The sequence below is a fragment of the Pelophylax lessonae genome, assembly GCF_965119305.1.
Source record: "Pelophylax lessonae genome assembly, chromosome: 8".
In the NCBI taxonomy this organism is placed as follows: domain Eukaryota; kingdom Metazoa; phylum Chordata; class Amphibia; order Anura; family Ranidae; genus Pelophylax; species Pelophylax lessonae.
In genome coordinates, this window is record NC_138775.1 from 300,595,625 (window position 1) to 300,617,548 (window position 21,924).

Genomic DNA, 21,924 nt, shown 5'->3' on the forward strand with positions numbered 1-21,924 from the left:
CAATAGCCTGATATTCACAAGTAGAGCTTCAAAGCAAGAATATTGCTCGTTCTATCCCAGCTGTCTGTGTGCTTTGTTGGGGGGGGGGGGGGGTGTATTTGGCAGTAATGACCAGCATGGCAGGAAGTCTTACTGTCAAAGTAACTGGTGTCATCCTCAGATTCCAGCTGTGGAATGAACTCGGCTTTCTGTCGCAGCAGCCCGTTCCAGTCCAGATCCTTGAAGAATCGGTGCTGCTTCACCTCATAGGCCCCACCTGGAAGAAAAATACAAATCCTGTTACAGACAAGTGACTGGTTACTATAACATAGAATACTGGACAGTTATATATAATACGGACTGGGAAGTGACATGTCAGCATGGCACCCACCTGTACCCATTCGTTCCAGGGGGTTTTGGCGGAGAAGTTTGGAGATGATATCCTGGGCATCAGCTGGCAAAGCGTCCTCTCCATCTGGCCAGGCAATCTCATCTGGAATGAAGGGAACAATTCCAAATAAACAGAAGCACAAACCATCCATGCTATCCGTGTGCAGTCGGAAATCGTCATTCACTGTAGATCCCTAATCTCTGCACTGATGGGAGGGAGTTCATATAGTATGGGATGTATGGAATGGAGGAGGGGAGGAGGAGAGGGGGGCATCTGACATTAGACGCATGGAACAACAACTTTCCAAATTCTCCTCACATCACAATCCACATTCTGGAATTCATGTTACACGTGTGTTCTCACTAAACTGAATTGTTGACATTGTGGGAAACATGAAGACACCTAACTGCACCCACAATGTATAAAGTGTGAAATAGCATTCAGGATCACAGATAACTATATGACCAAAATCCTGAGCCCCCCTGATCATCACACGTATATGAGCCAGCTGGGCATCCTATTCTCCTTCTGCACAACCTGCGGCCCTTTGGTACTTGTTGTGCACCCCAGGAGTCTGTACTGGGAATAAGAGCATCAATTTGTGGCTCCCTGTACCCCATAGATTGAATCCACTGCCTTTATTTCAGAACCACGGAATATGGAGTTTCCCCTTTTGTAGATATAACACCCTCCATTCTTCTGAGGAAGCTTTCAGGATGATTTTGGAAGGTGTTTGTGAGAATTTGTGACCATATTTAAGGCCAGGTGCTGATGCTGGATGATAATACCTGGCTCACATGTTGGGCCTCAAATTGGGCGCCAAAAAAAAAAAAAATACCCGGCTTGCAGCTCACATTTAAATTCACCCCAAAGGTGTTCAGTAGGGTTGAGGTCTGGGCTCTGTGCAGGACGCGCGAGTTCCTCCACACTTAACAACCCATGTCTTCATGGAGCTGGTTCAAACTGGTCAACCCAAGTCTTTATTGAGTAGGTCCAAACTCGTCAACCCATGTCTTTATTGAGTAGGTCCAAACTCGTCAACCCAAGTCTTTATTGAGTAGGTCCAAACTCGTCAACCTATGTCTTTATTGAGTAGGTCCAAACTCGTCAATCCATGTCTTTATTGAGTAGGTCCAAACTCGTCAACCCATGTCTTTATTGAGTAGGTCCAAACTCGTCAACCCATGTCTTTATTGAGTAGGTCCAAACTCGTCAACCCAAGTCTTTATTGAGTAGGTCCAAACTCGTCAACCTATGTCTTTATTGAGTAGGTCCAAACTCGTCAACCTATGTCTTTATTGAGTAGGTCCAAACTCGTCAATCCATGTCTTTATTGAGTAGGTCCAAACTCGTCAACCTATGTCTTTATTGAGTAGGTCCAAACTCGTCAACCCATGTCTTTATTGAGTAGGTCCAAACTCGTCAATCCATGTCTTTATTGAGTAGGTACAAACTCGTCAACCTATGTCTTTATGAAGCTCGTCCAAACTCGTCAACCCATGTCTTTATTGAGTAGGTACAAACTCGTCAACCTATGTCTTTATGAAGCTCGTCCAAACTCGTCAATCCATGTCCTTATGGAGCTAGTCCAAAACTCGTCAACCCAAGTCTGGTCACCTCATGTCTTTATGGAGCTGGTCCAAACTGGTCAACCCATGTGTCTTTATGGAGCTAGACCAAACTCGTCAACCTAAGTCTGGTCAACTCATGTCTTTATGGAGCTGGCCCACACTGGTAAACCTATGACTTTATGGACCTGGTCCACCCATGTCTTTATGGAGCTGGTCCAAACTGGCCAACCCATGTCTTTAGGGAGCTGGTCCAAAATGGTCAACTGTTCTTTATAGTGCTGGCTATGTACACAGTGGACAGTCATGCTAGAACAGAAAAGAGAATTCCCCAAACTGTTGCCACAAGAGTGAAAGAGGACAATTGTCTACAATGTCTTTGTATGATGGAGTATGACCAGGAGCCTTCAATGGAGACACCCGAATGCCATCATTTGAAGGGGGTGCAAATACCTCTGGCCATATAGTGTACCTAATGGGACATATAAATGACTTACCACTTATCACCTGTCCAAACAGTTCTTCAGGGGTATCTCCAAAGAAGGGGACGCAGCCCACCAAAAATTCATAAAGAATGACCCCCATTGCCCACCAGTCCACAGGCTTCCCATAGCCCTGCCTCAGGATAACTTCTGGAGCAATGTATTCCGGAGTGCCGCACACCTTGGGGAAGGAAAAGGGGACCAATTCTTAATGTTCCAAGTTAAATATTCAGATAAAGTCTTCATGATAAAGCTCCATCCTCCCTCTGGCATCTGGGGGGGGACGCATCATCTCACCTGTTTGTCCAAGAACTCTCTGGTGTCCTTTTCTATGTGTCCCTCATACAGATTGGTTGTTAGGCTCATCAGCCCAATCTTAGAAAGGCCAAAATCTGTCAACTTGATGTGCCCCATGGAGGTAATAAGAAGGCTGCAGGACAAATGACAGAAGACACCATGTTTTTTTTATACTGGTAAAAGTCTATGACGACAACCCAGATTAAAGTAAATGCAAGGCATGCGGTCACAGGATACACATACTTATCCGGCTTGAGATCTCGGTGGACGATTCCGTAGTTATGGAGATATTCTAACGCAAGCACTGTTTCTGCAAAATACATGCTGGCCATTTCTACAGGGAGGGCTCCGATATTCTTCAGGAGTGTAGCGCAATCGCCCCCTGTGAGGGCAGAGATACGCCAACGTCACGACACGTATATAACACAGGAATATATCCCTACTGTTCCTTGTACATCCTCAATATCCTTAACCTATAAGTATAAGGCATAGAAATATATCCCAAACATTCTCTGTACTTTCACCTCATCCAAATGATATTTGACATGACGACATGATGTCCCCTCCGGCCTCCCAGGACCATAGAGATGGTCAGGGACCACCTGGTCAACGGCCAGCTCTATTATAACCCAGCGGCACTGCCGGATAGGATACCGGGCTCCCTGATTGGGATAGCCTAGAGAGGAGGCAAGAAGAGGGGGAGGGAGAACGTCCCCTTTCCGCTGACTGTAAAAACAATCCACTAGGATTACTTTTACATTACAGAGAATCGCCGGCTAAAATGAAGATCCCGGAAGGATGCCTGTAGCTGCAGACATCTTCCTGGTACAACCACTGAAAGACCAGGACATTATACGATGTCTTACAGGGTGGCTAAATGTATGTACAAAGTCAGGTGGTGACCTTCACAAAGGTTTTTGGGTTGAGTGGAGAAGGATTAGAACTCCTGCCATGTTTTACGGCTGTTGGAGAGATTCCTCCCGTTCTTGTCTGGTAGGAGTAACATCTCCACAATGCACATGCCTACATACTGTACCCCAGGGTGGCACTCACCTTCTACGTACTCCATCACCATACATAAGTGGCGCTTCGTCTCAAACGAGCAGAACATGCTGACCACAAACGGGTTCTCGGCAAAGGTCAGGATGTCCCTCTCCACAAAGGCTTGCTGGATTTGGTTCCTCAAGATTAAATTCTGCTTGTTGATCTTCTTCATGGCGAACCTCTGCCGCGTGCCTTTGTGTCGTACCAGATACACTGCCCTGGGGGAGGAGCACGAGACATTAAATGCCACACCTTTAACGGGAACAACATAGAGGGCAATATATTAAAACAGTTGTAGACAGAATCAGGAACAGCTGCGCATGGCAACCAATCAGCTTCTATCTTCCATTTTCAAAGCTTAACAGAAAACCTGGAAGATAGAAGCGGATTTGTTTGCCACACCCATCTACTCCAGATTCTGTCTGCTCCAGTTTTGATAACGTCGCTCCACAGTGTTATCGATCCCATCAATTATAATATTAGAATCATTAAAGTGGAACTTCACTCTCTCAATCATCGTTGACTATTTGGAATCCTTATGCTGCTAACATTAGTAAATGTCTAGGAAAGTATATCATATTTACTTCTTTTAAACTGTTTTTTACATTTCTTTAGTTACTTCCTAGGCAAATGATGTCATTCATCCCTGGAAGGGTCGTAATTGCAACCTTTACAACCCTGGTAGTTCCACCACTGGTGTCATTAGTTTTCTATTTTTATTTTTTACAATTACAAAGGAAGGAAAGAAGGAAGGAAGGAAGCTTATATTAGAAGCAGGGAAGAGGAGGGAGACTACACTCACAGTGGATGGATGGATCGGCAGCCTGCACCTCTCCTCTTCTGGCTGCTGGGCTTCAAACTTCCCACCCACACATCTCCTTCTCTGATACACAACATTGCCGGAGAGTGTGGGTGGGGCAGACACAGGAAGAGAAGGGAGGAGGAACAGAATCCGCCCTCTGTGCTCCCATCTGTGTGGGGGGAGAGAAATGAATGGACCATCTGTGCTGGCTTTGGTCTGGAAGAGACTGACTCTCTCAGCTCAGAGTCCTGCAGCCGCTGGGAAGCCACAGTCCGTCCGCTAGGGCCGCATAGAAAGGAACCAATTGATCAATTTTTCATGCAGCTAAGACTAGCCATAGGGCACACCAGGCATTTGCCCAGTAGGAAGGGTGGCATATAGAGGAACTGACCTGACGATTTTCCATTCTGCCACCGCTGAATGCCCGCCTCTCCTCCTCTCCCTCCTGCAGGCATTCAGCGGTGGCAGAATGGAAAATCTGCCCTTACTCAAGATGGCCGCAGGTAGAAATGCTAGGGAGGTGTTTTTCTAAGTAATTTCTCAGCAAAATAAAGCATGGGGAACATGAATAAATGGTCGGATGGGGGAGTTTGCTTTTGCTTTGAATAAAAATGAATTAAATAGTGCTTTTGGTACACGGTGCTCAGATACCGTGCTGCTGCAACAACACATTCACCAGGACTGGAGGTTTTGGGGAATCTCCCAATGGGGCCACACAGAGCAGTAATAACAGACAGCTTTGGCACCAGTGAGTTAAATTAGGTACAATAAAGATGATTTCAATAATACAACTTGTGAAAAAAAAAAAAAAAAAACCTACCCATAAGCCCCATTGCTGATCAGTTTGATGTTCTCGAACTCTTCTTCAGAGGGAGTTTTCTTTGGCTGAATTACAGGTGCAGTGCTGCGGCCCTACGAACACAGAACAGTAAGAACACCGCACGGTCACATGTCACAATGAGGGGTGTACATACGGCAACACGCCTCACCAACCAATCACAGCTCTGTGCTCAGCCACTCAATCTGCCACTATAGATTACATTACTGCACCCCCCCCCCCCCAACCTCACATATGAGAAGAGCTTCTTGGAAAACCTGACTATGACCTCACAGTTCTAGGGCACTCGGCCAATGATCTAGTGGACCACAATGCAATGCTGCAACAAGTTCTGGGTATCTGAAGGCAATGTTTATGGTAAGAGCTGAAAGCTGAACTCCAGGAATTCAGCCCCTTTGTGAAATGTGCAGGAATACTGTGAATGAAGTCCAACCAGGTGCATGTCAGGTGGACTTATCTCTTTTATTTCCACCTGATAGTTTTATGGAGCTCTGGGAGGACAGCTATCATTACACTCTGGGGCTTGGAGAGGAGAGACGCTGTCTTCTTACATGCAAAAGCTGTGCTCGCCCTCCCTTCTCTACTGCCCATTCACAGAAGCCTTTGCACTGAATACAAAGCACTCTGTGATTGGGCAGGAGGAGGAGCGCGCACAGCAGCTGTATCAGACTCTGCAGCTGAATGAACTGAGATCAGAAGATCTCCAAAAATGTAGCGATCGCTATCCTCCCAGATCTCAACAAAACTGGTCAATCAGTGTGCTTAGTGCGCATTTTTTAGCACGCGTGGTGAAGTTTATGGATGAAGGAATCAACAAGAAAGACGCTTATTTGAATCCATCTTATTTATATCATCTTGTGGTGTTGGGCACACGCTTGTCACCTGGATCTCTTTGGATTTTTCTTTGCACTTAGATTTATGGACCTATATATGTTTTATTGAATTAAATAAAACTGTAGTAGTGCCGTACCTTGTTTGTACTATTAGTAGTTTACACTTAAAGGGGTGGCTGCACATTACACAATCTGGCACAAATTTATTAAACACACTTTGTCAAACCAATCTCTTAGCATTCTATGAGGAGGTGAGCTGTGAGCTAGATAGGGGGGAGACCAGTGGATGTGGTGTACCTGGATAGGGGCAGACCAGTGGATGTGGTGTACCTGGATAGGGGGAGACCAGTGGATGTGGTGTACCTGGATAGGGGGAGACCAGTGGATGTGGGGTACCTGGATAGGGGGAGACCAGTGGATGTGGGGTACCTAGATAGGGGCAGACCAGTGGATGTGGTGTACCTGGATAGGGGCAGACCAGTGGATGTGGTGTACCTGGATAGGGGGAGACCAGTGGATGTGGGGTACCTGGATAGGGGGAGACCAGTGGATGTGGGGTACCTAGATAGGGGCAGACCAGTGGATGTGGTGTACCTGGATAGGGGGAGACCAGTGGATGTGGGGTACCTGGATAGGGGGAGACCAGTGGATGTGGGGTACCTAGATAGGGGCAGACCAGTGGATGTGGTGTACCTGGATAGGGGCAGACCAGTGGATGTGGGGTACCTAGATAGGGGCAGACCAGTGGATGTGGTGTACCTGGATAGGGGCAGACCAGTGGATGTGGGGAACCTAGATAGGGGCAGACCAGTGGATGTGGTGTACCTGGATAGGGGGGAGACCAGTGGATGTGGTGTACCTGGATAGGGGCAGACCAGTGGATGTGGTGTACCTGGATAGGGGCAGACCAGTGGATGTGGTGTACTTGGATTTCACTAAGGCGTTTGATACAGTTCCCCACAAGCGCTTAATTTATAAAATAAGGTCTGCAGGTATCGACAGCAGGGTTTGCTCTTGGATACGGAACTGGCTAAAAGGGCGTGTCCAAAGAGTGGTAATAAATAGCGCATACTCAGACTGGTCTGAGGTGGTAAGCGGGGTCCCCCAAGGCTCAGTCCTGGGACCAACCTTGTTCAATTTATTCATAAACAGCATTGAGGTCGGGATCAGTAGTGCGTTATCAGTTTTTGCAGATGACACAAAATTGGGCAGGGCAATAACTGCACAGCATGAAGCAGATATCCTACAGAATGACCTGGACAAAATAACGGAGTGGGCAACGACATGGCAAATGAGGTTTAATGTGGAGAAGTGTAAGGTTTTGCACTTGGGGACTAAAAACATAAAAGCACAATACACGTTAGGAGGGGAACCCTTGGGGGAATCAAAAATGGAGAAAGATCTGCGAGTCTTGGTTGATGATAGACTTAGTAACAGCATGCAATGCCAAGCGGCAGCTTCCAAAGCCGGCAGATTATCAGCATGCATAAAGAAAGGGATGTATTCCAGAGATAAGACTATAATCCTTCCACTTTATAAAGGTGGGTGAAGGGATGATGAAAACCCCTTTGATTGTAGATTCACTGGGTGTTGTTTGGAATTGAGGATTTTCAACTTATTTGAACTTCTATATTTATTTCTCTTGTTCATGATCACACAGAAGTTTGGGTGGGATATTGATGTCCAGTATAGGAACACTTTAAAGAATGCAATCTTGTGTTACACAATAAAGTGTCACTAAACCCCCATCATAGAAAACGATGAATAAATGGTGTATTCCATGATGTTCATACTCACTCATCACTATGAGCTTCCGCTTCAGTATTCTGCAAATAACCTGGTTGATCCCGCTGCTCTCTATCTTCCCCTCCTGTCCATGTCCCCGCTGCAGTTGGGGATTTTGCAGCTGGGGTGGCAGCTCTGCACACGCCCAGTTTTCAGTGAGTTTCTATGCTGAGCATTTCCTCCCTATCACATCTGAGCAGCCCATGTGACTATGAGTCACGCATGTGGGCGTATACACAGTGGTAAATGAAAGCCCACCACCTCCATTTCCACTAACCAGCTAAACACAATGGGGTGGGATATTATATGTAGATTAATGGAGGTTTTACCTCCCTGTTGCTCTCTCCTGTTAGCAGCTGGGGGTTGAGTCACAACATCTATACACAGAACATGTGCAGCGCCCTCCTCTGACGTGTTCCTTCTGATGCGTCTGCCCTATACATTGAATTTTTAGGGGAAATCAAGCAGATTCATAATTTTTTATTAAAGGTGAATTTTTTGCACAATCCAGGGCACTCTGTTTGTGTATCCTAATGACAACCATACCGTATTTTTAACCTTTAACCTGTGCTTGAAAAAGACAGCTAGAAACAGACTGGCTGCATTGGGCACCAAGAACATCTGAGAGCTTATTCTAATAAAGGTGGCGGGAACCACCATTCGCTGGGTACATTTACCTCCACTTGGTCTTCAGTCTCTGGAGTGTCGGCGTTGCTGCTGTCATAGCTGTTCAACTGGGCCATTTCTACAAATACAAAGAAGGAACATTGGTCACTACTGATATCCAGAGGCTACGGAAGGGGAGGACGAGGGCGAGTCTACGGAAGGGGAGGACGAGGGCGAGTCTACGGAAGGGGAGGACGAGGGCGAGTCTACGGAAGGGGAGGACGAGGGCGAGTCTACGGTAGGGGAGGACGAGGGCGAGTCTACGGTAGGGGAGGACGAGGGCGAGTCTACGGTAGGGGAGGACGAGGGCGAGTTTACGGTAGGGGAGGACGAGGGCGAGTCTACGGTAGGGGAGGACGAGGGCGAGTCTACGGTAGGGGAGGACGAGGGCGAGTCTACGGTAGGGGAGGACGAGGGCGAGTCTACGGTAGGGGAGGACGAGGGCGAGTCTACGGTAGGGGAGGACGAGGGCGAGTCTACGGTAGGGGAGGACGAGGGCGAGTCTACGGTAGGGGAGGACGAGGGCGAGTCTACGGTAGGGGAGGACGAGGGCGAGTCTACGGTAGGGGAGGACAAGCAGGAGTCTACGGTAGGGGAGGACAAGCAGGAGTCTACGGTAGGGGAGGACAAGCAGGAGTCTACGGTAGGGGAGGACAAGCAGGAGTCTACGGTAGGGGAGGACAAGCAGGAGTCTACGGTAGGGGAGGACAAGCAGGAGTCTACGGTAGGGGAGGACAAGCAGGAGTCTACGGTAGGGGAGGACAAGCAGGAGTCTACGGTAGGGGAGGACAAGCAAAATATTACCATCAGCAGAGTGAAGCACAGGTGGCCATGGCAGAAGCTGCAACAAATGTAAAGTAAAACTCTCACCCTCCAAGGGATCCCTATTGAGCCCCAGCTGACTGATGATGTAGCGGGGAATGTCGGATTTGATGCCTTCTCCTTCCTTGGCATGACCTTCAGCAGCTTCCAAGAGGTGATAGAATTCTTCTGGGTCAAATTCCTGACAATAAAAGAAGACAAGAGACTGAGTGCCAGCAACAGGGCATTATACTGGGAGGACACAGTGCAGACACGCAGTGCAGACACACACGGTGACACAGTGCAGACACAGACAGGCGCACACGAACAATGCAGACGCAGACACGGTGACACACATTGCAGACGCAGACACGGTGACACACAGTGCAGACGCAGACACGGTGACACACAGCGCAGACGCGGTGACACACAGTGCAGACGCAGACGCGGTGACACACAGTGCAGACGCAGACGCGGTGACACACAGTGCAGACGCAGACGCGGTGACACACAGTGCAGACGCGGTGACACACAGTGCAGACGCGGTGACACACAGTGCAGACGCAGACGCGGTGACACACAGTGCAGACGCAGACGCGGTGACACACAGTGCAGACACAGACACATGGTGCACACAGTGCAGACACAGACACGGTGACACACAGGTGCACAAGGAGGCACACGGTGCAGACACAGGCGGGCGCACACAGTGCAGACACAGGCGGGCACACACGGTGCAGACACAGGCGGGCACACACGGTGCAGACACAGGCGGGCACACACGGTGCAGACACAGGCGGGCACACACGGTGCAGACACAGGCGGGCACACACGGTGCAGACACAGGCGGGCACACACGGTGCAGACACAGGCGGGCACACACGGTGCAGACACAGGCGGGCACACATGGTGCAGACACAGGCGGGCGCATACGGTGCAGACACAGATGGGCGCATACGGTGGCACACAGTGCAGATGGGCACACACTGCAGACACAGACGGGCGCACACGGTGGCACACAGTGCAGATGGGCACACACTGCAGACACAGACGGGCGCACACGGTGGCACACAGTGTAGACACAGATGGGACTGGCTGATGATTCAGTCATTAAGCGTTGCCGCACATCTGTCTCTGAGAATATGCAAATGTAAGCAGCACAGGTTTAATGAGCGGGAAACATAAAGCCGGCTCCGCCTGTGACATTTATTACAATAAAATAGATCAGGGGACAGACACACGGCTGGGGACAGATGCCCGAGGCAATTACCCCTGACTGCTTATCTCATCAGATTCTAAGAGTAAATTACTGAGGAAAAATGCTTCTTCTGAGCAGCCCCATTACATGCCGTCCTAATGTATAATCTCCTGTCCATTGCTCTATAATCAGCCTGACCACACAACACTCCACCAGAGGGACTACAAGCCCCAGCATGCCATTCTAGCTGTCTGAAATAGATGAAAAGGAAACACCAACAGCCTGAATCTGACGGGCTGGCCAGCTCCTCCATACAAATCAATCCAATTCAGTGGCAGCAATTACAGCACACCTGCCAGACCATCCCCCAGCTGGAGAGTCAGATCCAGGTACAGCCAGGTGAGAGCCTTTCAAAGTTTTCATATCACCATCAGAGTAATTTCATCCTAAATATAATGAAGAGATGATTGGAGCTCTCCGTGCTGACAGGTGCATGCGCTGCATGTTGTGTGCGTTCGTGTTCAGCGAGTTCATTTTCTGAGCTGTCACCATCAGCAGCCAAGTTCATTACTCATCTCTGAAAGCTGCCTGACAGTGACAGGTGGGGTCCGCCGAGAACTCTCCTATCACATGGGGGCCCCGTGTATTGTGTGCAAGAACAATAGCCGGCTCCAGAGTGGGGTCCGCCGAGAACTCTCCCATCACATGGGGGCCGCTGAGAACTCTCCCATCACATGGGGGCCGCCGAGAACTCTCCCATCACATGGGGGCCGCCGAGAACTCTCCCATCACATGGGGGCCGCCGAGAACTCTCCCATCACATGGGGGCCGCCGAGAACTCTCCCATCACATGGGGGCCGCTGAGAACTCTCCCATCACATGGGGGCCGCTGAGAACTCTCCCATCACATGGGGGCCGCTGAGAACTCTCCTATCACATGGGGGCCGCCGAGAACTCTCCTATCACATGGGGGCCCCGTGTATTGTGTGCAAGAACAATAGCCGGCTCCAGAGTGGGGTCCGCCGAGAACTCTCCCATCACATGGGGGCCGAGTATTGTGTGCAAGAACAATAGCCGACTCCAGAGTGGGGTCCGCCGAGAACTCTCCCATCACATGGGGGCCGTATATTGTGTGCAAGAACAATAGCCGGCTCCAGAGTGGGGTCCGCCGAGAACTCTCCCATCACATGGGGGCCGCTGAGAACTCTCCCATCACATGGGGGCCCCGTGTATTGTGTGCAAGAACAATAGCCGACTCCAGAGTGGGGGGGGGCCCGAAACTCCCCGCACTTCTATAGAAGAGGAACCCCCAAATTTTACCAGGAAAAGGGGGAACCCCCACATTCTAAAGAGAGGGGAGGAAGCCCCACATTCTACTGAGGGAGGAGAAACCCCCACATTCTACCAAGAGGGGAGGAGAAACCCCCACATTCTACCTAGCGAGGAGGAACCCCCACATTCTACCGAGCGAGGAGGAAGCCCCACATTCTACCGAGCGAGGAGGAACCCCCACATTCTACCGAGCGAGGAGGAACCCCCACATTCTACCGAGCGAGGAGGAACCCCCACATTCTACCGAGCGAGGAGGAACCCCAACATTCTACCGAGCGAGGAGGAACCCCAACATTCTACCGAGCGGGGAGGAAGCCCCACATTCTACCGAGCAGGGAGGAAGCCCCACATTCTACCGAGCGAGGAGGAAGCCCCACATTCTACCGAGCAAGGAGGAAGCCCCACATTCTACCGAGCAGGGAGGAACCCCCACATTCTACCGAGCGAGGAGGAACCCCCACATTCTACCGAGCGAGGAGGAACCCCAACATTCTACCGAGCGGGGAGGAACCCCCACATTCTACCGAGCAGGGAGGAAGCCCCACATTCTACCGAGCGAGGAGGAAGCCCCACATTCTACCGAGCAAGGAGGAAGCCCAACATTCTACTGAGCGGGGAGGAACCCCCACATTCTACCGAGCAGGGAGGAACCCCCACATTCTACCGAGCAGGGAGGAACCCCCACATTCTACCGAGCAGGGAGGAATCCCCACATTCTACCGAGCGAGGAGGAATCCCCACATTCTACCGAGCGAGGAGGAACCCCCACATTCTACCGAGCAGGGAGGAACCCCCACATTCTACCGAGCAAGGAGGAAGCCCCACATTCTACCGAGCAAGGAGGAACCCCCACATTCTACCGAGCAGGGAGGAATCCCCACATTCTACCGAGCGAGGAGGAATCCCCACATTCTACCGAGCGAGGAGGAACCCCCACATTCTACCGAGCAGGGAGGAATCCCCACATTCTACCGAGCGAGGAGGAACCCCCACATTCTACCGAGCGAGGAGGAACCCCCACATTCTACCGAGCAGGGAGGAATCCCCACATTCTACCGAGCAGGGAGGAATCCCCACATTCTACCGAGCGAGGAGGAACCCCCACATTCTACCGAGCGAGGAGGAACCCCCACATTCTAGCGAGCAGGGAGGAATCCCCACATTCTACCGAGCAGGGAGGAATCCCCACATTCTACCGAGCGAGGAGGAACCCCCACATTCTACCGAGCAGGGAGGAACCCCCACATTCTACCGAGCAAGGAGGAAGCCCCACATTCTACCGAGTGAGGAGGAACCCCCACATTCTACCGAGCAGGGAGGAAGCCCCACATTCTACCAAGCAAGGAGGAAGCCCCACATTCTACTGAGCGGGGAGGAACCCCCACATTCTACCGAGCAAGGAGGAAGCCCCACATTCTACCGAGTGAGGAGGAAGCCCCACATTCTACCAAGCAAGGAGGAAGCCCCACATTCTACCAAGCAAGGAGGAAGCCCCACATTCTACTGAGCGGGGAGGACCCCCCACATTCTACTGAGCAGGGAGGAACCCCCACATTCTACCGAGCAAGGAGGAAGCCCCACATTCTACCGAGCGAGGAGGAACCCCCACATTCTACATTGCCCTGAACGTCCCCCTTTAGATGAACCTTCCCCTGAATGTCCCCCTTTATATGAGCCTTCCCCTGGATGTCCCCCTTTATATGAGCCTTCCCCTGGATGTCCCCCTTTAGATGAACCTTCCCCTGAATGTCCCCCTTTATATGAGTCTTCCAGTGGATTTCCGCCTTTATATGAGTATTCCAGTGGATGTCCCCCTTTATATGAGCCTTCCCCTGGATGTCCCCCTTTATATGAGCCTTCCCCTGGATGTCCCCCTTTATATGAGCCTTCCCCTGGATGTCCCCCTTTAGATGAACCTTCCCCTGAATGTCCCCCTTTATATGAGTCTTCCAGTGGATTTCCGCCTTTATATGAGCCTTCCCCTGGATGTCCCCCTTTATATGAGCCTTCCCCTGGATGTCCCCCTTTATATGAGCCTTCCCCTGGATGTCCCCCTTTATATGAACCTTCCCCTGGATGTCCCCCTTTATATGAGCCTTCCCCTGGATGTCCCCCTTTATATGAACCTTCCCCTGGATGTCCCCCTTTATATGAGCCTTCCCCTGGATATCCCCCTTTATATGAGCCTTCCCCTGGATGTCCCCCTTTAGATGAACCTTCCCCTGGATGTCCGCATTCGGCTCTGATTGGGTCTCCATGTAAAAACCCGGAAGGGATGTCATAACATTTCCAGGTACTCGGCGACACATTAAAAAAAATGACCGCATTCAAAACAGCCAAACTTGGCGTTTTGAATGCTTTTAAGTGCAGAGGAGGGGTTTGGGATCTTTTAGACCCCCAGATCCCTCCACCAGAGTACCTGTCAAACAAAATTTTTTTTTTTTGTACGAAAATATCGGCCGATACCAATATGCATTGGCCAAAATATCGGGGAATATGCAGGGGAAGGTTAATAAACAGTGGGGTAGACTTCCAGGGGAAGGTTCATATAAAGGGGGACGTCCAGGGGAAGGTTAATAAACAGTGGGGGAGACTTCCAGGGGAAGGTTAATAAACAGTGGGGTAGACTTCCAGGGGAAGGGTAATAAACAGTGGGGTAGACTTCCAGGGGAAGGTTAATAAACAGTGGGGTAGACTTCCAGGGGAAGGTTAATAAACAGTGGGGTAGACTTCCAGGGGAAGGTTAATAAACAGTGGGGTAGACTTCCAGGGGAAGGTTAGGGTAGACAGTGGGGTAGACTTCCAGGGGAAGGGTAATAAACAGTGGGGTAGACTTCCAGGGGAAGGGTAATAAACAGTAGGGTAGACTTCCAGGGGAAGGGTAATAAACAGTGGGGGAGACTTCCAGGGGAAGGGTAATAAACAGTGGGGGAGACTTCCAGGGGAAGGTTAATAAACAGTGGGGGAGACTTCCAGGGGAAGGTTAATAAACAGTGGGGTAGACTTCCAGGGGAAGGTTAATAAACAGTGGGGGAGACTTCCAGGGGAAGGTTAATAAACAGTGGGGGAGACTTCCAGGGGAAGGTTAATAAACAGTGGAGTAGACTTCCAGGGGAAGGTTAATAAACAGTGGAGTAGACTTCCAGGGGAAGGTTAGGGTAGACAGTAGGGTAGACTTCCAGGGGAAGGTTAGGGTAGACAGTGGGGTAGACTTCCAGGGGAAGGTTAGGGTAGACAGTGGGGTAGACTTCCAGGGGAAGGTTAGGGTAGACAGTGGGGTAGACTTCCAGGGGAAGGTTAGGGTAGACAGTGGGGTAGACTTCCAGGGGAAGGTTAGGGTAGACAGTAGGGGAGACTTCCAGGGGAAGGTTAGGGTAGACAGTGGGGTAGACTTCCAGGGGAAGGTTAGGGTAGACAGTGGGGTAGACTTCCAGGGGAAGGTTAGGGTAGACAGTGGGGTAGACTTCCAGGGGAAGTTTAGGGTAGACAGTGGGGTAGACTTCCAGGGGAAGGTTAGGGTAGACAGTAGGGTAGACTTCCAGGGGAAGGTTAGGGTAGACAGTGGGGTAGACTTCCAGGGGAAGGTTAGGGTAGACAGTGGGGTAGACTTCCAGGGGAAGGTTAGGGTAGACAGTAGGGGAGACTTCCAGGGGAAGGTTAGGGTAGACAGTGGGGTAGACTTCCAGGGGAAGGTTAGGGTAGACAGTGGGGTAGACTTCCAGGGGAAGGTTAGGGTAGACAGTGGGGTAGACTTCCAGGGGAAGGTTAGGGTAGACAGTAGGGGAGACTTCCAGGGGAAGGTTAGGGTAGACAGTGGGGTAGACTTCCAGGGGAAGGTTAGGGTAGACAGTAGGGGAGACTTCCAGGGGAAGGTTAGGGTAGACAGTGGGGTAGACTTCCAGGGGAAGGTTAGGGTAGACAGTGGGGTAGACTTCCAGGGGAAGGTTAGGGTAGACAGTGGGGTAGACTTCCAGGGGAAGGTTAGGGTAGACAGTGGGGTAGACTTCCAGGGGAAGGTTAGGGTAGACAGTGGGGTAGACTTCCAGGGGAAGGTTAGGGTAGACAGTGGGGTAGACTTCCAGGGGAAGGTTAGGGTAGACAGTAGGGTAGACTTCCAGGGGAAGGTTAGGGTAGACAGTGGGGTAGACTTCCAGGGGAAGGTTAGGGTAGACAGTGGGGTAGACTTCCAGGGGAAGGTTAGGGTAGACAGTGGGGTAGACTTCCAGGGGAAGGTTAGGGTAGACAGTGGGGTAGACTTCCAGGGGAAGGTTAGGGTAGACAGTGGGTTAGACTTCCAGGGGAAGGTTAGGGTAGACAGTAGGGTAGACTTCCAGGGGAAGGTTAGGGTAGACAGTGGGGTAGACTTCCAGGGGAAGGTTAGGGTAGACAGTGGGGTAGACTTCCAGGGGAAGGTTAGGGTAGACAGTGGGGTAGACTTCCAGGGGAAGGTTAGGGTAGACAGTGGGGTAGACTTCCAGGGGAAGGTTAGGGTAGACAGTGGGGTAGACTTCCAGGGGAAGGTTAGGGTAGACAGTAGGGTAGACTTCCAGGGGAAGGTTAGGGTAGACAGTGGGGTAGACTTCCAGGGGAAGGTTAGGGTAGACAGTGGGGTAGACTTCCAGGGGAAGGTTAGGGTAGACAGTAGGGGAGACTTCCAGGGAAAGGTTAGGGTAGACAGTAGGGTAGACTTCCAGGGGAAGATGCCCTCTACAACATCTTTGTGATTTCCAATAATTCAGGTTGGAAAACATAAAAGCCCCACAGAAGCGGCTCACACAATAGGCTGAGAGATGCCGACATTCCTCAGACATGGATGTATCTAGCAGGTAAATTGGCCTGTGAAGCCGCCCGGGGAATCTGGATATTAAAGTACAAGAGCCCAGCTGACAACTCTCTCAGCACTCCACATGTCAGGCAGGTCAGAGGTCACTTCCTCCAGGAATCGACACCCCCACTATGATGTATTAATAATAATGTCCGGGATGTCATGTGAAGGGCAAAACTGACACACAGCTCGGCGATGGCTCTGATGGCCAAGGACAAAAAAAAACACAGAATCAGCAATAACCTCACACTGATCACATGATGAACAGAATGCAGAACACTATGTCATCCAATCACAGAACACCCCTAATCTCAGAGCAAATTGGGGTTTAAATCACAGACGGATTACAATATGTGACAGATCTCCCCGCCCCCAGAATCATTTCTCAAATACCTGGGAATAAAAAATCTATAGACAAGCCATCCTTACCAGACACTCCAAGAGGCGAGCAGGACGAGCGATGACGATCATCAATTTCTTGATAAGTTGGGTGACGAAGGCCACTTCCGAGCTCTCCGATCGCTCATGAGCCTGAAAAACACACGAGATTGTTATTGTACAGAACGTTAAATTAATAACGATATCTCTCAGCAGACAAAGATCAGACCTACCCTAGATAAGGTTCAGAGGAACATAAGGTCCTACTAGGAGCAGAGTCCAGAGGAACATAAGGTTGTACTAGGAGCAGAGTCCAGAGGAACATAAGGTTGTACTAGGAGCAGAGTCCAGAGGAACATAATGTCCTACTAGGAGCAGAGTCCAGAAGAACATAAGGTTGTACTAGGAGCAGAGTCCAGAGGAACATAAGGTTGTATTAGGAGCAGAGTCCAGAGGAACATAAAGTCCTACTAGGAGCAGAGTCCAGAGGAACATAAAGTCCTACTAGGAGCAGAGTCCAGAGGAACATAAAGTCCTACTAGGAGCAGAGTCCAGAGGAACATAAAGTCCTACTAGGAGCAGAGTCCAGAGGAACATAAAGTCCTACTAGGAGCAGAGTCCAGAGGAACATAAAGTCCTACTAGGAGCAGAGTCCAGAGGAATATAAAGTCCTACTAGGAGCAGAGTCCAGAAGAACATAAGGTTGTACTAGGAGCAGAGTCCAGAGGAACATAAAGTCCTACTAGGAGCAGAGTCCAGAGGAACATAAAGTCCTACTAGGAGCAGAGTCCAGAGGAACATAAAATCCTACTAGGAGCAGAGTCCAGAGGAATATAAAGTCCTACTAGGAGCAGAGTCCAGATGAACAGAAGGTTGTACTAGGGGCAGAGTCCAGAGGAATATCAGAGAAACATACGGTCCTACTAGGAGCAGAGATCAGAGGAACATCTTGGATAGGATCTATCACTATAGCTAATCATCAAACAGTTGGTGATAAACAGTAAGTTACGGGTCACCTGATCGCCGTGATAGCCTCTGATTGGCTATCAGTGATCAGTCACTGTGAAGCCCGCCCCTGAGTTTCTTTCTCTGTAAATGGAGGAAAGATACATTGTGGTTGATTTACTAAAGGCAAATAGACCGTGCACTTAGCAAAGTTCAGTTGCTCCAGACCTTAGAAAATGAGCAGAAGCTCTAATGACTTCCATCATCCAATCATGTACAAGCAAAGGTTTTTTTTTTTTTATTTCCTTGCACATGATTCGGTTACTCTTTGCAAAGAGAAGCTTTGTCTCATTTTTTGAGCTCTGGAGCAACTGCACTTTGCAAAAGTGCATAGTTTATTTGCCTTTAGTAAATCAACTCCATTGTATCCATCTCGTTGCAGAGAGAGAAAATGCTGTGTGGAAAATAAATAAATAAATAATAATAATAATTAAAAAAAAATACCTAGATTAAGGTTTGATCTAGGTCAGTGACAGGGTTAGTGTTTGGGTCAAGTAAGGGTCAGTTTTTTTTAAAAGCAGCTTTTTATAAATAGTAAAAAATAAAATAAAAAATAGCTAGGTCAGTGCCAGGGTTAGTGTCAGTGCTGGGTCAAGTAAGGGTTAAAAGGTCAGTATATTTTGGGCAGGATTTTATCCCCTTTTTAAAAAAACATTTTTAAATTAGTAAAAAAAAAAAAAAAATTATATACATCATGATCAAGGTTTAGTGTTTGAGTCAAGTAAGGGTCAAAGGTCAGTATATTTTGGGCAGGATTTTTTTTTTTTAAATCCCTTTTTAAATGAGTTAAAAATTAAAAAAAAAAAAATAGCTAGATCAAGGTTTGAGCTAGGTCAGTGCTAGGGTTAATGGCTGGGTCAAGTAAGGGTTAAAGGTCAAGGTCAGTATATTTTGGGCAGGATTTTGTTTTTCCCTTTTAAAAAAAACATTATTAAATGAGTAAAAAAAAACTACATACATATTATATATATATCTCGATCAAGGTTTGATCTAGGACAGTGCCAGGTTTAGTGTTTGAGTCAAGTAAGGGTCAAAGGTCAGTATATTTTGGGCAGGATTTTTTTTTAAAAAAACATTTTTTAAATTAGTATCAGTGTGTTTTAGGTAGGATTAAAAAAAAACAAAAAAAAAAGAAGAAAAAACAAAACGCGCAATATTGTTTCTGGCCTGTACAATGGGTACAAATAACACACATACGTGGTATCGCTGCAATAGTCAGAATTTATTTTGGGTTGTTCTTTGGTGGTAGGTTATGGTAGCAACTCAAAATATACAGCGTATAGGTTTATTTTTACACTATTTTGGGCCAATTCTACTTTCATAATTAGAAAAAATAAATAAAAAATCAGGATATCTCCATTACCACGAAATTAAATTTGTCCTAAAAAAAGAATGCAGTATAATCCACCTGGATGCACAAAGTAGTGGTGATGATTTGTATTTTTACGAACACGTGTCCAAGTTGCAAAACTGTGCTTAGGCATTAAGATTTCCCCCTTAGGAGGGAAGGGGTTAAAGCGGTCTTTAATTAAAGCTGAAGAGTGAAAGGAAGCGATAAAAGAGGAGCCGATTAATTCCTCCCCGGTACATAGCGGCATATTGATGGCACTGGCGATTGGTGGGACTTTGCGAGGTCTGTCAGTGAAGTCAATGGGCGCCCGTGGAGATATGAAATGAGCGGATCGTCTCCTGAATGTCATCGGCTCGGAGGAAGAAGTCTTTTCTCTCCTCCACTTGTGTTTGTCTATGATAAAAGTCACACAAGGCAGAGTCGGCTCTCCTTCCCCGGGACGGACTAATCCTGAAAGGCTTTCATAGACCGCTAAATGATGATAATAAGTCACACGGCGGAGACGCGGTAACCTCGGCTCACCCTCACACACCTCCGGGCAGAATAGGTTTATCAGCCGGGGAATAGGCACAGAAAAGAAGTTTCATTTAACAAAGCTGATTAATCCTGCGCAGACCGCGCCGCTCCTGGAGGGCTTCTCTGACGGCCGCTCACCCTTCAATATTCCCCATAAAGCCTCCATTTGTCTTCTCTGCATAATTACTCGTGTGGCGACCGCTGGGGATTAAGTGCGAGCGCCGAGCACAGAATATCGCTGTGTCATTAAAAGCCAAAAGGTGACTAATTACGCGGTGAGAGAATTTATACCACATCAACCCACCAATAAAATACAGAATAAATATCAGGAACATACAGGAGATCATTATCCCACAGACACACGGCACACACAGGATCAGGAACATACATGAGATCATTACCCCACAGACACACGGCACACACAGGATCAGGAACATACATGAGCTCATTACCCCACAGACACACGGCACACACAGGATCAGGAACACTAAAAACAATGGATTTTATATCAAACACAGAATAATATAATGTCACAGGAGACCTTTCATAGCGCTGAGCTACACTGCAAAACTAACAAAGTCTCTAGTAAATATTACAATGCCTGTGAAAAATAATAAAAGTGCTACAAGATCTACAGGCAGTATATGAGGAGGCGGTATATGAGGACCTACAGGCAGTATATGAGGAGGCGGTATATGAGGACCTACAGGCAGTATATGAGGACCTACAGGCAGTATATGAGGAGGCAGTATATGAGGACCTACAGGCAGTATATGAGGAGGCAGTATATGAGGACCTACAGGCAGTATATGAGGAGGCGGTATATGAGGACCTACAGGCAGTATATGAGGACCTACAGGCAGTATATGAGGACCTACAGGCAGTATATGAGGACCTACAGGCAGTATATGAGGACCTACAGGCAGCATATGAGGGTCTACAGGTTGTAAATGAGGACCAACAGGCCATATGTGATTTGGCAGTATATGAGGACCAACAGGCAGTATATCAGGAACTACAAGCAGTGTATGAAGACCTAAGGCAGTATATGAGATCTAAAGGCAGTATATATGAGGACCTCCAAGCAGTATATGAGGATATACAAGCAGTATACGAGGATATACAAGCAGTATACGAGGATATACAAGCAGTATACGAGGATATACAAGCAGTATATAAGGATATACAGGCAGTATATAAGGATATACAGGCAGTATATAAGGATATACAGGCAGTATATAAGGATATACAGGCAGTATATAAGGATATAGAAGCAGTATATAGGGATATACAGGCAGTATATAAGGATATACAGGTAGTATATAAGGATATAGAAGCAGTATATAGGGATATACAGGCAGTATATGAGAAATACCAAACTGAACCATAAAATATCTCAAAGATCAGACATAACAGCAGGAAAAGTGAAATATAAAGCAGACCTGTAACCAGCACTCTGCCATCATCTGAGCGCAGCGCTGAGGGTCCGGCATCCTCGGGAACGGCTCCAGGACAGGAAAGGTCGTTGGGGGTTCTTCCGTCAACACCTTGTTTATGATTCTTTCCGATAAGATTGCTGTATACTCTGCATTATATAGCAAACTGCTGCCATGCGCAGCGATATGATACATGTCATCTAATTAGCCATTGGCGGTGACGGCACGGTGGGCTTCCGCGGCGGGTGGGGGGGCTTGCAGGTTGGAGCACTTGCCATTCCTACACACAATCAGCTCTCTCCTTTATCTGGAAAGCCTATCAGTCACTAAGAGCAGCCACTGGGCCATGAAATTAAAATCGCTGTCCTCCTATGGGGATCGGAGCAGCCAATGACAG

At 48.6% G+C, this 21,924-nt stretch overlaps 1 protein-coding gene across 1 annotated transcript in view; it reads right to left on the reverse strand.

Annotated features, from left to right (window-relative positions):
• The window catches only part of LOC309561682 (microtubule-associated serine/threonine-protein kinase 2-like), a gene marked incomplete at both ends in the record, with an annotated part of 177,643 nt that overhangs the window by 30,398 nt on the left and 125,321 nt on the right, over window positions 1–21,924 (reverse strand). Inside the window, 10 exons of the mRNA XM_082265670.1 lie at window positions 134–256; window positions 371–472; window positions 2,436–2,601; window positions 2,718–2,850; window positions 2,961–3,099; window positions 3,771–3,979; window positions 5,384–5,475; window positions 8,697–8,764; window positions 9,556–9,688; window positions 17,271–17,372. Of these exons, the coding sequence (XP_082121796.1) occupies window positions 134–256; window positions 371–472; window positions 2,436–2,601; window positions 2,718–2,850; window positions 2,961–3,099; window positions 3,771–3,979; window positions 5,384–5,475; window positions 8,697–8,764; window positions 9,556–9,688; window positions 17,271–17,372 (1,267 nt within the window). The remainder of the gene's footprint in view (window positions 1–133; window positions 257–370; window positions 473–2,435; window positions 2,602–2,717; window positions 2,851–2,960; window positions 3,100–3,770; window positions 3,980–5,383; window positions 5,476–8,696; window positions 8,765–9,555; window positions 9,689–17,270; window positions 17,373–21,924) is intronic.